This window comes from Wolffia australiana, chromosome 15 (genome assembly GCF_029677425.1).
Source record: "Wolffia australiana isolate 7733 chromosome 15, ASM2967742v1".
Lineage (NCBI taxonomy): Eukaryota > Viridiplantae > Streptophyta > Magnoliopsida > Alismatales > Araceae > Wolffia > Wolffia australiana.
Window position 1 is genome coordinate 8,794,632 of NC_135849.1, and position 11,597 is coordinate 8,806,228.

The following is an 11,597-nucleotide window of genomic DNA, read 5'->3' on the forward strand; positions in this document are numbered from 1 at the left end:
TTTTTTGTTCAGAGTCTTCCTGGGTCTGTTCACGAGTTTCAAGAGTAAAAGATAGAATATATAGTAATGTGGTCAATACCTATGAAGAGATATCTCTAGTTGGGCCATTGAGCATGTGAGGATGAGGTTAGTGAAATATTTGATCTTTCTTAAACTCATTTCTTCATTGTCTTCTGTATGTTATCATCATTGAAGGTATCTTAGGTTATACATCAACTTTGCTCCTCGCTGGCATGTACCCACTTCCATATCTGCTGATGTGAATGTCAAAAAGACCATACCAGTCACCTCACTTCATGACTCATTGGTGTGTATCCCCACCATCTATACCACAATCAACAAGGATAAAACCACTTCATCCCACTCCCTTTGCATACATTACATACAAACCCCAAGATCTTTGTCACCCAATGCTAACAAAGCGCTGGTTAAAGTAATATTATTATATTTAATAACTTCTCATTAAAATATTCTATAAAATTATGTAAATTGTGCTGTAAGAAAATTATAAACCAGTAGAATAGAAGTAATATTTTCTCACCTTATAATTTTTTGAATTAAGATTTACCCGTTTGACTTATAAGATTAGATAGAATTCCTAAATTTAATATATAAATTATTTTCTAAACATTTTATCTACATATAAACTAAATGGCATCTGTGCTCGACAATCAAGGCAAAGGATGGACTGACTAAAGATAATTGAGCGAGTTACATAGGCATCAGGACTAAAGGTGAATCTTTTAAAGATGACTCATAATTATGTCCGTGGTCCTTATTTTCTTAAATTTATTTTTATGAAAAAAATACTTTGCTTCAAATTTTATTGTTATATGGTTATATAATTACATGGAATAAAAAATAATTTTGATTATCTTGGTATATTAATAGACAGATATATCGAAATGACCCATCTCCTTGATGTTCGCGCGATCTAATTAAAATATTATTCTCTCATTAGTCTCCTTGGATAGTCTATTGAATCAAAGTAGATAAGACCACCCATAATTTTTGTGTTTGGTTAGTTCGGTTAAGTACTTTGCGATGTTAGGCTGATACATTTTGACATATTGCGAACCTAAAATTACTGCATTTTGATGAAAGAGTTACTGGGCGAAGACTTGAGACAATATATGAAGCCTCTTGGCAGTTATCCTCTGCGCTCATAACTTGCCGACGTTGGCTACCTAACTTGGTTTATGACTCTGGAGACGTCAGCTTTAAGGTTACTGAAGGGGCCCATAAGATTTCATCAGTTGACCTGATTGTGCCCCCGCTGACCTCGACCAAACGGCTTTGAGAGGGATACCAACTGCTGGGGTCATTGCCCGATGGCCGCTGACCACAACACGGCTGCTCGTGAGAAGTGGGAACAATTTGAGCCTTTAAAATACCCAGGAGCTGCAACTGGATTTCCTACGATAGAAAGAACCCCAACCCAGCATAACCCATTCTCTCTGGACGCTTCTCTCGTTCTCTCACAAACACATATAGACACACACTCTCTCTCTCTCACCCGCTCTGTCTCTCTATGTATGATAATCTAGCATTAATGGATAACTTCCTTCATTATTCTAAAATCAACTTTAAAAGCGAACAGCAAGTTGAAACCATAGAGGGAGACAGGGATTGAAAAGAACCCGCCATCAACCGGAAGACGATTGGATTCTTCAAACTCTCGCTTCGGGCAGTGAAGGCGACGTTGCGTCTTAATCCGAACAGATCATACCCGATCGAACCGGGGAGCCGGAGCCCACCGTCTACCGAAGTTATCTGACGAGCGTCTCGGTTCGAGCCGTCGGTCCATCGTCTGGGCGTAGCCGGCTTTCGTCTCGGCAGCGTAATGGCCATCTATTCATACCAGAAAATTTTTATATTCTCTCCCTTTGGAGACTCCCTTACGACACGCCAAGAAACAGCCGTAAGAAGCCTTGAGAACGCTGACCGCCAGCTGCTCCCTCGGCTTCTTGTCGCAGACGTCACTGCGAAGGGTGATGGCATCAGATGACAGCTGGAGGACCCCGTCGGACTTTGTCCTTCACCGCGTCGCAGGCCGGCCCCTGGAACTGGGTAGCTCGAAGTTAGCCGCCCATGGGTTGAGTCGGAGAAGGGGAGGCCCAGTTACAAGGCCACCGTGGAAGTCCACGTCGGAGGTTGTTGACACGTCAAATGTGAGGCCTTCTCCCATTTTACAGAGAAGTTGCCGCGTAGCTGCTATTTCTCCGATCGTTCGGTGGCCCATCGTCGTCCCCGACTGGGCGAACCGGTCAATAGTTCAGCGTGGGGGATCAACTAGTTGACCGCGTATCCGCCATCAGTAAGAGACGGAATTGCTGATTAAAACAACTGATGAAATAGGAGCAATTCAGATTGTTGCCAGGCACGAGAAATAAAGCGAACTGGAGAGAGAGAGAGAGCTTCGTCTTTGTGGACAGGCTCATGGCCTCCGAGAACGAGAGCGCGAAGATCAAGCTCTCTTACATAGCAGTACCATCGCAGATCATCCGCTCGATTCCCTCGCCGTCTCTTCAAGGTGTCATAAAATCCCCAAGTAAGAGATCAAGAACGCGAGCCCGATTCTTCAGCACCGTCAGTAGATCGGTCTTCCTCGTATTCGTTTGCGTGTTAGCACTAGTTGGGATGTTAATTCTTAGCGAGCAGCTTGATTCGCTGGTAGCCTTCTCGTCGATACCCTGTAACACAACAAGTCAAGAGTTGGCCGTTCATTTTTCGACTGCCCAGCTCGGTGGTGGCGTCTCTCAGCCAGCGATGGCGCCGGTCGCGGAAGACAAAGGAGTTAGAGAATTCTGGAAGCAACCAGACGATATGAGTTACCGACCATGCCTTCATTTCAGTGAAGGGTATAGGCAGACATCCCAGGCAATTAAGAAGGACAGGCGGAAGTATCTCATGGTAGGCGTCTCGGGTGGGCTGAACCAGCAGCGGAACCAGATCGTCGACGCTGTTGTTATCGCTCGGATTCTGGGGGCCGCTCTCGTTGTTCCTGTTTTACAGGTCAACCAAGTCTGGGGAGACGAAAGGTAATCCTCAGCCTTTACCCGTCAACGCCTCCGTTTTTTCCTCTTCTCGTCTCGCCTCGTCATCGTCTTTGTTTTGTTCATCATCTTCCCGCTGAGAATTACAGACAGCCGCACTGGCGGGAGGACCATGAATGGTCCATTACAATTATTTTGAGTTTTGAGAGTTTTCGATCGCAAAATCTGTGAACAAGAAACTTGACCAGGGACTCTCTTATTTTTGCTGTGGGTAGCGAATTTGCGGACATCTTCGACGTGGAGCATTTCAAGCGAGTTCTGGCGGATGATGTGAAGGTAGTGTCCTCCCTACCCACAAGCCATTTGACGAGGAGACCGGTGAACCAGGTGCCGACGCCTCCCCACGTCACCGAGCAGTGGATCCGCTCCACGTACCAGCGGCGTCTAAATAGAGAAGCAGTGCTTGTCCTGCGTGGCTTCGACTCTCGCCTCGCCAAGGACCTACGACCTGATCTCCAGAAGCTCCGCTGCAAGGTTACTCCATTCTCTCTCCCTCTCTCCTATTTCTCTGTCTCTTTCTCTCATTCTACGCCGCCACTGATCATCGTCTTCATTCTTCTCCCATTGGTATATATGTTCTTTATAGCTTCATTATTTCTCTATCTTCAATTATTTCTCCTCTCTTTTTGTCTCCTTACATTTCTCTTTACCCATTTTCACAGCTATCTTTCTCCTTTCTTTCTCTCTGCTATCGCTTTTCCTCTCTGTTTCTCTCGGTCTTTTATAGTTTTTCGATTTGCCCAATGTTCACTACCCAATCCTCGTCTCTCTTTCTCTGTCTCTCATTTTTTGTCGCCTCTCTATTTTCCCTATATCTATTCTCTCTTTCTGGTCGCGTGGAATCTCTTTCTGGAAAATTTTCTCTACATCCTCTCTTACTTACTGTTGTTCTCCTTACTTGCCCATTTATCCCTCCATTTTATTACTCATATCTTAATTTTTTAACTCTCTTACGCTTCTTGTTTATCTGAATTCACCTACATTCTTATATTTTCTCCCGCTCGTCCGTGCTCTTGATTTTCAAGATTCCCTCTAATAACCCTAACTATCGTCTCTCTTTTTCTCTCTCTCTCTCCCCCCCCCCTCTCTCCCTCAATCTGGCCATGTCACTCTTCTCCCTAATTTTTCGCTATCCACGTCTTTCTCCAAAATTATAACCCATTCTCGAAATTTCTCCTCCACCTATCCGCCCTTGCTCGCAGTGGACCGATCACCGTGCTAACTGGTGGGTGGATCCTCGTTACTCTGCCTCGCAGGTGGCGTTCGAGGCGCTTAGATTTGCACCCCGCCTGCGTGAGCTGGGCAACAGGCTGGCCTCGCGGATGAGGAGCCGGGGCCCATACATCGCCTTACACCTTCGTCTTGAAAAGGATGTCTGGATTCGAACAGGCTGTTCGGCCGGCCTCGGACACCGCCACGACGAAATCATCCGCAAGGAACGTGAGCTCCGCCCACAGTTTCTCACGGACAAGACCAAGATGGATTACAAGGCTCGTAAGGCTGCTGGCCTCTGTCCCATGACAGCTTTTGAGGTCACTCGCCTACTCAAAGCCCTCGGTGCTCCTCGAAACGCCAACATCTTCTGGGCGGGCGGCGAGCCCTTTGGCGGCGCCGCCACCGCCCTAAAGCCGCTTGTCCAAGAATTCCCTCGCCTATATAACAAGCACAACCTCTCCACGCCAAGGGAGCTTAAGCCCTTCCGGAACAAGGCCTCCCTTCTCGCCGCAATCGACTTCATCATCGCCGAGAAGAGCAACGTTTTTATGCCCTCTCACGGCGGAAACATGGCCCGTATCCTCAAGGTATTGTCTACTGCAGTTACTTTTATCTCTTTTGAGTTGGTCTAATCTTCGTCGATCTCTGTGCAGGGGTTGAGAGCTTACACTGGCCATAGGAAGTTCATCACACCGAACAAGCGGCAGATGGTGCCTTACTTCCTCGACGCCTCTCTCTCTGGGTCAGAGTTCAACAGGATCATCAGGGAGCTGCATAATACTTCCTTGGGTCAGCCCATGCCCAGAATTGATAAGGACCGTAGAGACGTCACCGCATTCCCCATTCCGGAGTGTATGTGCAACTCCACCGCCTCCTCATGACCCCACTCTCAGATAGTCCATCTCTCAACAGAGAGAGAGAGAGAGAGAGAGAGAGAGAGAGAGAGAGAGAGAGAGAGAGAGAGAGAGAGAGAGAGAGAGAGAGAGAGAGAGAGAGAGAGAGAGCGAGCGCGAGCGAGAGAGGCAGCGAGAAGGCCAGAGAGAGCGAGAGAGAGAGAGAGAGAGAGAGAGAGAGAGAGAGAGAGAGAGAGAGAGAGAGAGAGAGAGAGATAGGAGAGAAGATGCCGATTTTTTTGTTCCACCCTCGTGTGAATATCCTATACCGCCTCCCACACACATGCATATATGTAAAACAAGCTCTGATACCCATTTTTTCGACATCCAGGAGGCCATATGGCCATTTCTTGGAATCAAAACATTTAGGATTTTTTTTATTTGACAGAATATTCTCTTCCCGTACATATGCGATCAATCTAGAGTTTATCTCTTAAGTGGAATAATTTTCATTTCCCGTTTCCTGTTTCATGCACCTGTGTTACCATCCACTTGATTATTTAGGCAAAGAATGCGTAACGTGTGAAGGCTCTTTGCACTGGCCGTGAAATGGATTTATGAGCTTCAAGTCAAACCCTCTTTCGCCATCGAACTAACCTTCCTACGCAGCCATTCATCTTATCCACGCCGATCTCCCAACCATCCATCTCCTAAAAGCATCCTTATTGATTTTAACACTGAAATATACAAAACCATACAATGCAGATACTTCCTAGGGACTTTCCACAATATCTAATTTGTCTCCCGTAATACGCCCACGGTCCCATGTGAACTTGCGTAAACGATTACTCTACTATGGGGAGTTTCAAAAATCCTGACCTAGCGTTGGCTTACATGTTGGTTGAACGACCAGACCCCTTTATGTTTTAGGCTAAACTGATCTCTTGGTCGCAGAGAAGATATCATTTATTGGAATGTTGGCCTTCAACATTTCCGAAAATTTCGAACATGAAAGTCAAACGTGGTACTTGATTTAGACTTCACAAGTTTGTGTTTAATGAACGTTCAAACTGTCTAACTTCTAAAATGGACTACTAAGCCTTCGATCACAACTCCTGACCAAACTTGAGAACACGCCCATTCCATAGAAAATTTGAAAAATTAAAAATGTAAGAAATGATATCTTTAAGTTTATTTAAAATATTAAGAAATAAAACAATTTATTTTCCCTCTTGATACTATCTTTATTCATATGACAAAATTTTGTTTTTGCCAGTAAAGGCAATTAAGAAAGCATTAAGTTAAAATCTGAATCTCGAAACATTTTTCATCTGGAATGCCTTTGGATCAATCAAAGTTGACTTGGCCAAGTGAATGGCTATTCAAAATTTATATGTGTGGCTATGTATAGACTCAGTAAATGATTTAAATACCTCTTAATGAATAAATATTATGTAAAAACATAATTGATTTCATGACTATAGGTAATTAATGTCTAGTTTATGAGGTTTGGAAGAATTTTATTGAGGTAAACTTCAGAAGAAACTGACTTTATTTACAAAGTCCTACAAGATCAGTAGCGGATCTCTGTAAATTTAAAAATTACATAAATAGAAATACAATGATAATGCCAATCTATATTTGTTTCAATTACCTACATGAAAATTAATGAATTCAATATCAGGGTAAAGAACTCTTAGCTTTATTCTCAAGGACATATAGGTAAACAAAAAATTAATTTTGAAACATCAAATGAATAAGAAATATTTACCTCAGAACGATAGTTGCCTGATCATATAAACCATGTTCTTTAAATTAAAACAAAATTGCTGATGTAGCATGCTAAGAAGAGTACATATAGAAAATTCCCAGAAATTAATAATTCACAATTTTGGTGAGAGTATTTTTCTCTCAATTCCCCTGAAATAAGAAAGTGGTGACTAACTTAAAAAGCTATCAGAATGCTATTGAGCTGAGCAAGAATTTTACAAAACAGAAGAATGATTTCTCTCCACTGATTGAAAGAGGTTCAAAATGTTTTTTTTCTAATTAAGGGACAACAAGAAAGAGGAACAGAAGAGAGTATACCCTCATAGATTATTTAACAAATACCGTGTAGTAGTCTTTTTATTAAATGTTTTATATAAATGACCTTTTATATTTTCTGTTCAAATAATTCATTTCAGTAATGCTCTGGGGGTGAATAAATATTAGAAAAAATGATAACAATGTGTAAAAAGTAAAACAACAAAATATTATTTTATGTGGAAAATTTAATGAAAATCATGCAATAGAATTTTGAGTCTCATATTGATTGGATTCTCTCCATAATCAGTAGAAATATCTTCAGGTTATACAGTGCCGCATTTCACTCACTGGGTGGAGAAATTTTTTTGACATGACTTAAATTTTAGATAATCACTTATTTATTTGTTTTGACTTGGTAAAGACATATATTGAGACAAGAAACGTGGACACAACAAATGAGACAAATCATCTGACATAGTTTTCAGAAATTTAAGGTTGTGAACCCCAGAAATCATGAGATTGAAGTGCTGGATACAAAAAGAAAATAAAGCAAAGCAATAATCCGGATTTCATCAACTTCATACATAGATATATAATAATCCAAAAGGTGGATGGAGCTGAAACACTTGGCCCATATTTACCATTCTGACTTTTACTATTCCCAGTCTCTCCTGAATTAGGCTACACACTGAATGCTGTAAAGGTCATCTTTAAACTTTCTCCTGCACTGGTAATCCTAGTGAAAGAAGGTTATTTTGATGTACATCAAGGTGTTCTTTATGTTCTTAAATGACTAAAGAGAAACAACAGAGAATAGGAGGATCTCACTTGCATCTGCAGAGTGCAAAATTTCTAGCTCTTGAAGAGCATCAGGACCTAGGTTTTTTTATCTTTCTTAAATTAATTTGTATTTGTCAACACCTATCTTACATAGATATTTCCATTTATTCTATCTGAACTATATCAAGAAATAGCAGAAATAACTACTCTTTAATTTTTCATGCATACAAACTACATACATCAAAAGGTTAAAGAACTACAAAAGGCTGTATCTCTTATTATTCATGCACTCATATATTTCAAGTTTGGTGTTGTGCCCTTCTTTTGATCACCTGATTTAAAAAAAATAAATTTCTGAAATAAAACACAAAAAACCAAGGAAAACACAAAATTAAATATATAAATGGAAACTATCCACTAAATTTACCAGAAAATATCAAAGGGACAATACATAAAAAGATAAGTTTGCATTAATGAAAAGAGTTTGAGGCCATAACTTTCAAACTTGATTGATGTGATGGTTAATGTCCTTGTGAAGAAATGAACCTTTTGCAAGACTATGTTGCTCCAACATTTCAAAATCCACAATATTATAATTGGAGGAAGAAATGATATATAATTAACAAATATGTGTTGGATTAAGTATAAATTCCAAAAAGTCTCTACAAAGGAGCGTATTCTCATGCCCTGATATGGAATATTTATTTTATTTTCTTCGCACTAAAAAATAGCTTCTTTGGAAAGGATCCTCCCCATTAATGAAAAGTGTTTCTATAATGAAGCATTCAGGTTAAGTTGGAATAAAGAAAAGCGTTATTTTTAGAAGAATTCCAAGAAATATATTTAAAGATCAAATACATCATCATGTTGATCCGTACATAAAATTTTTCACATGATTTTGACAAGCAAAATGTTTTAATAAAGTCTATTTTGATATTGAAGAGTAGCACAGCTAGAAATATATGATATGTAGTTCTCCATCAACTAAATGCATGTAATTTTAAATATGTTCATATAATTCGTGGAAACATCGTCTTCAGCTTCCACACCTTACATTGAAGTAGCATAGATGATACCATCAATTTATCCTCAGATTTTCCATTAATAAAAGATATTTCTCTCTAATCATGGAATGATAAGGAATTTATCCCAGAAAATGGATAATTCTTTGTGAAGTATTAAAGATGTGACACAAATGCAGTTGTCTTTTTTCTCATCAGTACATCATATAACTCCGATGATGAGCATATTCATGATTATCATAATTCTGGTTAAAGGATTGACCTATAGCACATTCTATCCTCTTTTTATGCTTAATGTTCTCATTAAAGATGGAATTATCTTACTCCGTTTGTCCTTTAAGGGCGTCCATTTCTTGCTTTGGTGGCTAGAAATCTTTTTATGCATCTTGATGAAAATAAGATTGAAAATATCCATGATTATATTTTTTATTATATTAACTTGAACATCCTTTATCTATAATATTATCAGTTTAGAACATAAATTAATATATATAATTTACGTGAGAAATGTCTTCATTGCCCTCATCTTCTTTTTCTATAAGGTTTTTGCCTCTTACTTCTTCAAACTCATATTATTCTTCTTTTTAAAATTTACATAACAAATTCCAAATATTTTATATTCCATCCTTTTCTTTTTTCTTCAAAAACATAGTATCTCATTATTAATGAATTAATTCATATTCTGGGAAAAAAGTAACATAAATCCTGCACTATTTTCCACATGTTTAAAAATATATCAATTTCTTCATAGGTTTCAAGTTAACTTTGAATTATATTGAAACAAATTCTACAAGGTAAGCCATTCATACTTTTTATCCTATGGACTTTCCATATTTAAATAGTTACTCATTATCCAAATAATCTTAAACATTAGAAGTTTTAGGCTATTCAAAATAATGAAACAATTATAATTTCCAGGATAATATCCAAGTAAATGAAATTTTTTATTTTTATGATATGGTGAAGAAAGTTGGGGATTCCAAAAAATTACATAAATAGGTTGAAAAGAAAATGTATCAGTCATAGGGCTCACAGCATTCATCACAAGGCTTGCTACATTTATAATGTTAATAAATAAGTTCATTTGTCAAATATGAAAATATTAATTGTTAGTAACTAGGTATCTTTAAAAGGTTCTCTTTTGATGCATTTCTACGATTAGAAAATGTTAGAATAAAGTCGACCACAACTATAATTGCACCAGTGCTAATTAAAAGATTAATTGTCAAATATGAAAATATTAAATTGTCATTTTCAAATATGAAAATATTAATTTATTAGTAACTAGGTATCTTTAGAAGTTTCTCTTTTGATGCATTTCCATGATTAGCAAATGTTAGAATAAACTGGAACACAACTATAATCGCACCAGTGCAAATTAAAATAATAATATCACATGTTTTACATTTTTTTAATGAAAATGACCATAAATGTTTTTTTATTTAAACTTAAATGACTTATTATATATTTTTAATAATATTATGATTTTTTGTAGTTTTTATCTTTATAAAATTTCCAGATATGAAATTCAAAAGTAAAATAATTGTACATACATAAATTCATAAGATATGTGACAATGGACATTTGAAATTTACAGACAGTATTTCAAATGTCCATTACACCATAATTAAAATATGACACTCAATATTTTGAGAAGCAAATTATTGATGATGGCAAATCATTGGATGCCACTAGTGATTAGGAGCCCTAGTCGAAGTGTCTATTGAGTGTTAGTTCTAGATTAAAAAAAGAGTTGCCGATGAAAAACCTGTTGAATTTTAATTATATTTAATGTTGAATGTTTTATGGCACAGGTTGTGATTAAAAACAAATCTTTTATTTTCCTAATAATTTTTTTCCAAAATTTGAAAATACCCTCTACACATGGCAAATATAATTCTACAAAGGAGAATTCCCCAAATGTTCCTTTTCTTTTCTTTTTGAAGTGCATGTAGAAATTTTTATTTAATTCATGGCTTAAACATGATATTTAACATAAATGATTGGCAGCAAGAGACAAATCTAGTTGTTTCTTGTGGAGAATTGAGAATTTAGGCTATCATCAAGCTATAATATATGAATACATCTGAAGACATCCCACTAACATCAATGCCATCTACCCAATAGGATGAGTGGTGCTCTCTCTTGACAACAATTGCCCGGGTCATCACACCAATCGTTCACTTTTTAAAGCCAAGATTCAACTTGAAAAACATTTTGAATAAGAAAATCACTCCAACCAAAATACTTTAGACACAAAAATTAAGGGTGACTTTTCACATTGCTGTGGGGGTATCTTTTTACATCCAATGCTATTGATGGATAGATGAGAAAAAACAGAGTTATTCTCACGTATACAGCTGCAAGTTCCTTCCAGATCATTAAGTATGAGGCCCCAAAGTAGGAAATTCTGGACCATTGATTTTTCTCTCTTCTCCAGCTAAATTCCTTTCTTGGATCACCAGAGTGGTGGCCAAATCTTCTAAACGCCAAAGAATCTGCAACAAAATCTAAGGCTTCTACTGCCACAGTAGTTTCATATATAAAACCTAAATTCTGGTAATCAAATGGCATTGTGTGACAAGGAGGAATACCTTAGCCCATGTGTTGGTATGGAAGGCTGGTGGTTGATAGTGTGAAGAAGAAACCTGAAATGGCATATT

The 11,597-nt window shown here is 38.2% G+C and overlaps 1 protein-coding gene across 1 annotated transcript; it reads left to right on the top strand.

Moving 5' to 3' along the window:
- Positions 1 to 2,350: 2,350 nt before the first annotated feature.
- Positions 2,351 to 5,294, top strand: LOC144712841 (O-fucosyltransferase 20-like). Its single transcript, XM_078587187.1, has 4 exons — positions 2,351 to 3,041; positions 3,272 to 3,530; positions 4,313 to 4,858; positions 4,925 to 5,294. The coding sequence occupies exons 1-4, from the start codon at positions 2,440 to 2,442 to the stop codon at positions 5,150 to 5,152; spliced, it is 1,635 nt and encodes a 544-aa protein (XP_078443313.1). The 5' UTR covers positions 2,351 to 2,439; the 3' UTR covers positions 5,153 to 5,294.
- Positions 5,295 to 11,597: the final 6,303 nt, after the last annotated feature.

Bases quoted from the DNA above. Each gene is read 5' to 3' on its own strand.
- LOC144712841 (XM_078587187.1), top strand. From the start codon at position 2,440: ATGGCCTCCGAGAACGAGAGCGCGAAGATCAAGCTCTCTTACATAGCA. The intron at 3,042-3,271 runs GTAATCCTCAGC...TGCTGTGGGTAG, and splicing joins CAAGTCTGGGGAGACGAAAG to CGAATTTGCGGACATCTTCG. The intron at 3,531-4,312 runs GTTACTCCATTC...TCTGCCTCGCAG, and splicing joins TCCAGAAGCTCCGCTGCAAG to GTGGCGTTCGAGGCGCTTAG.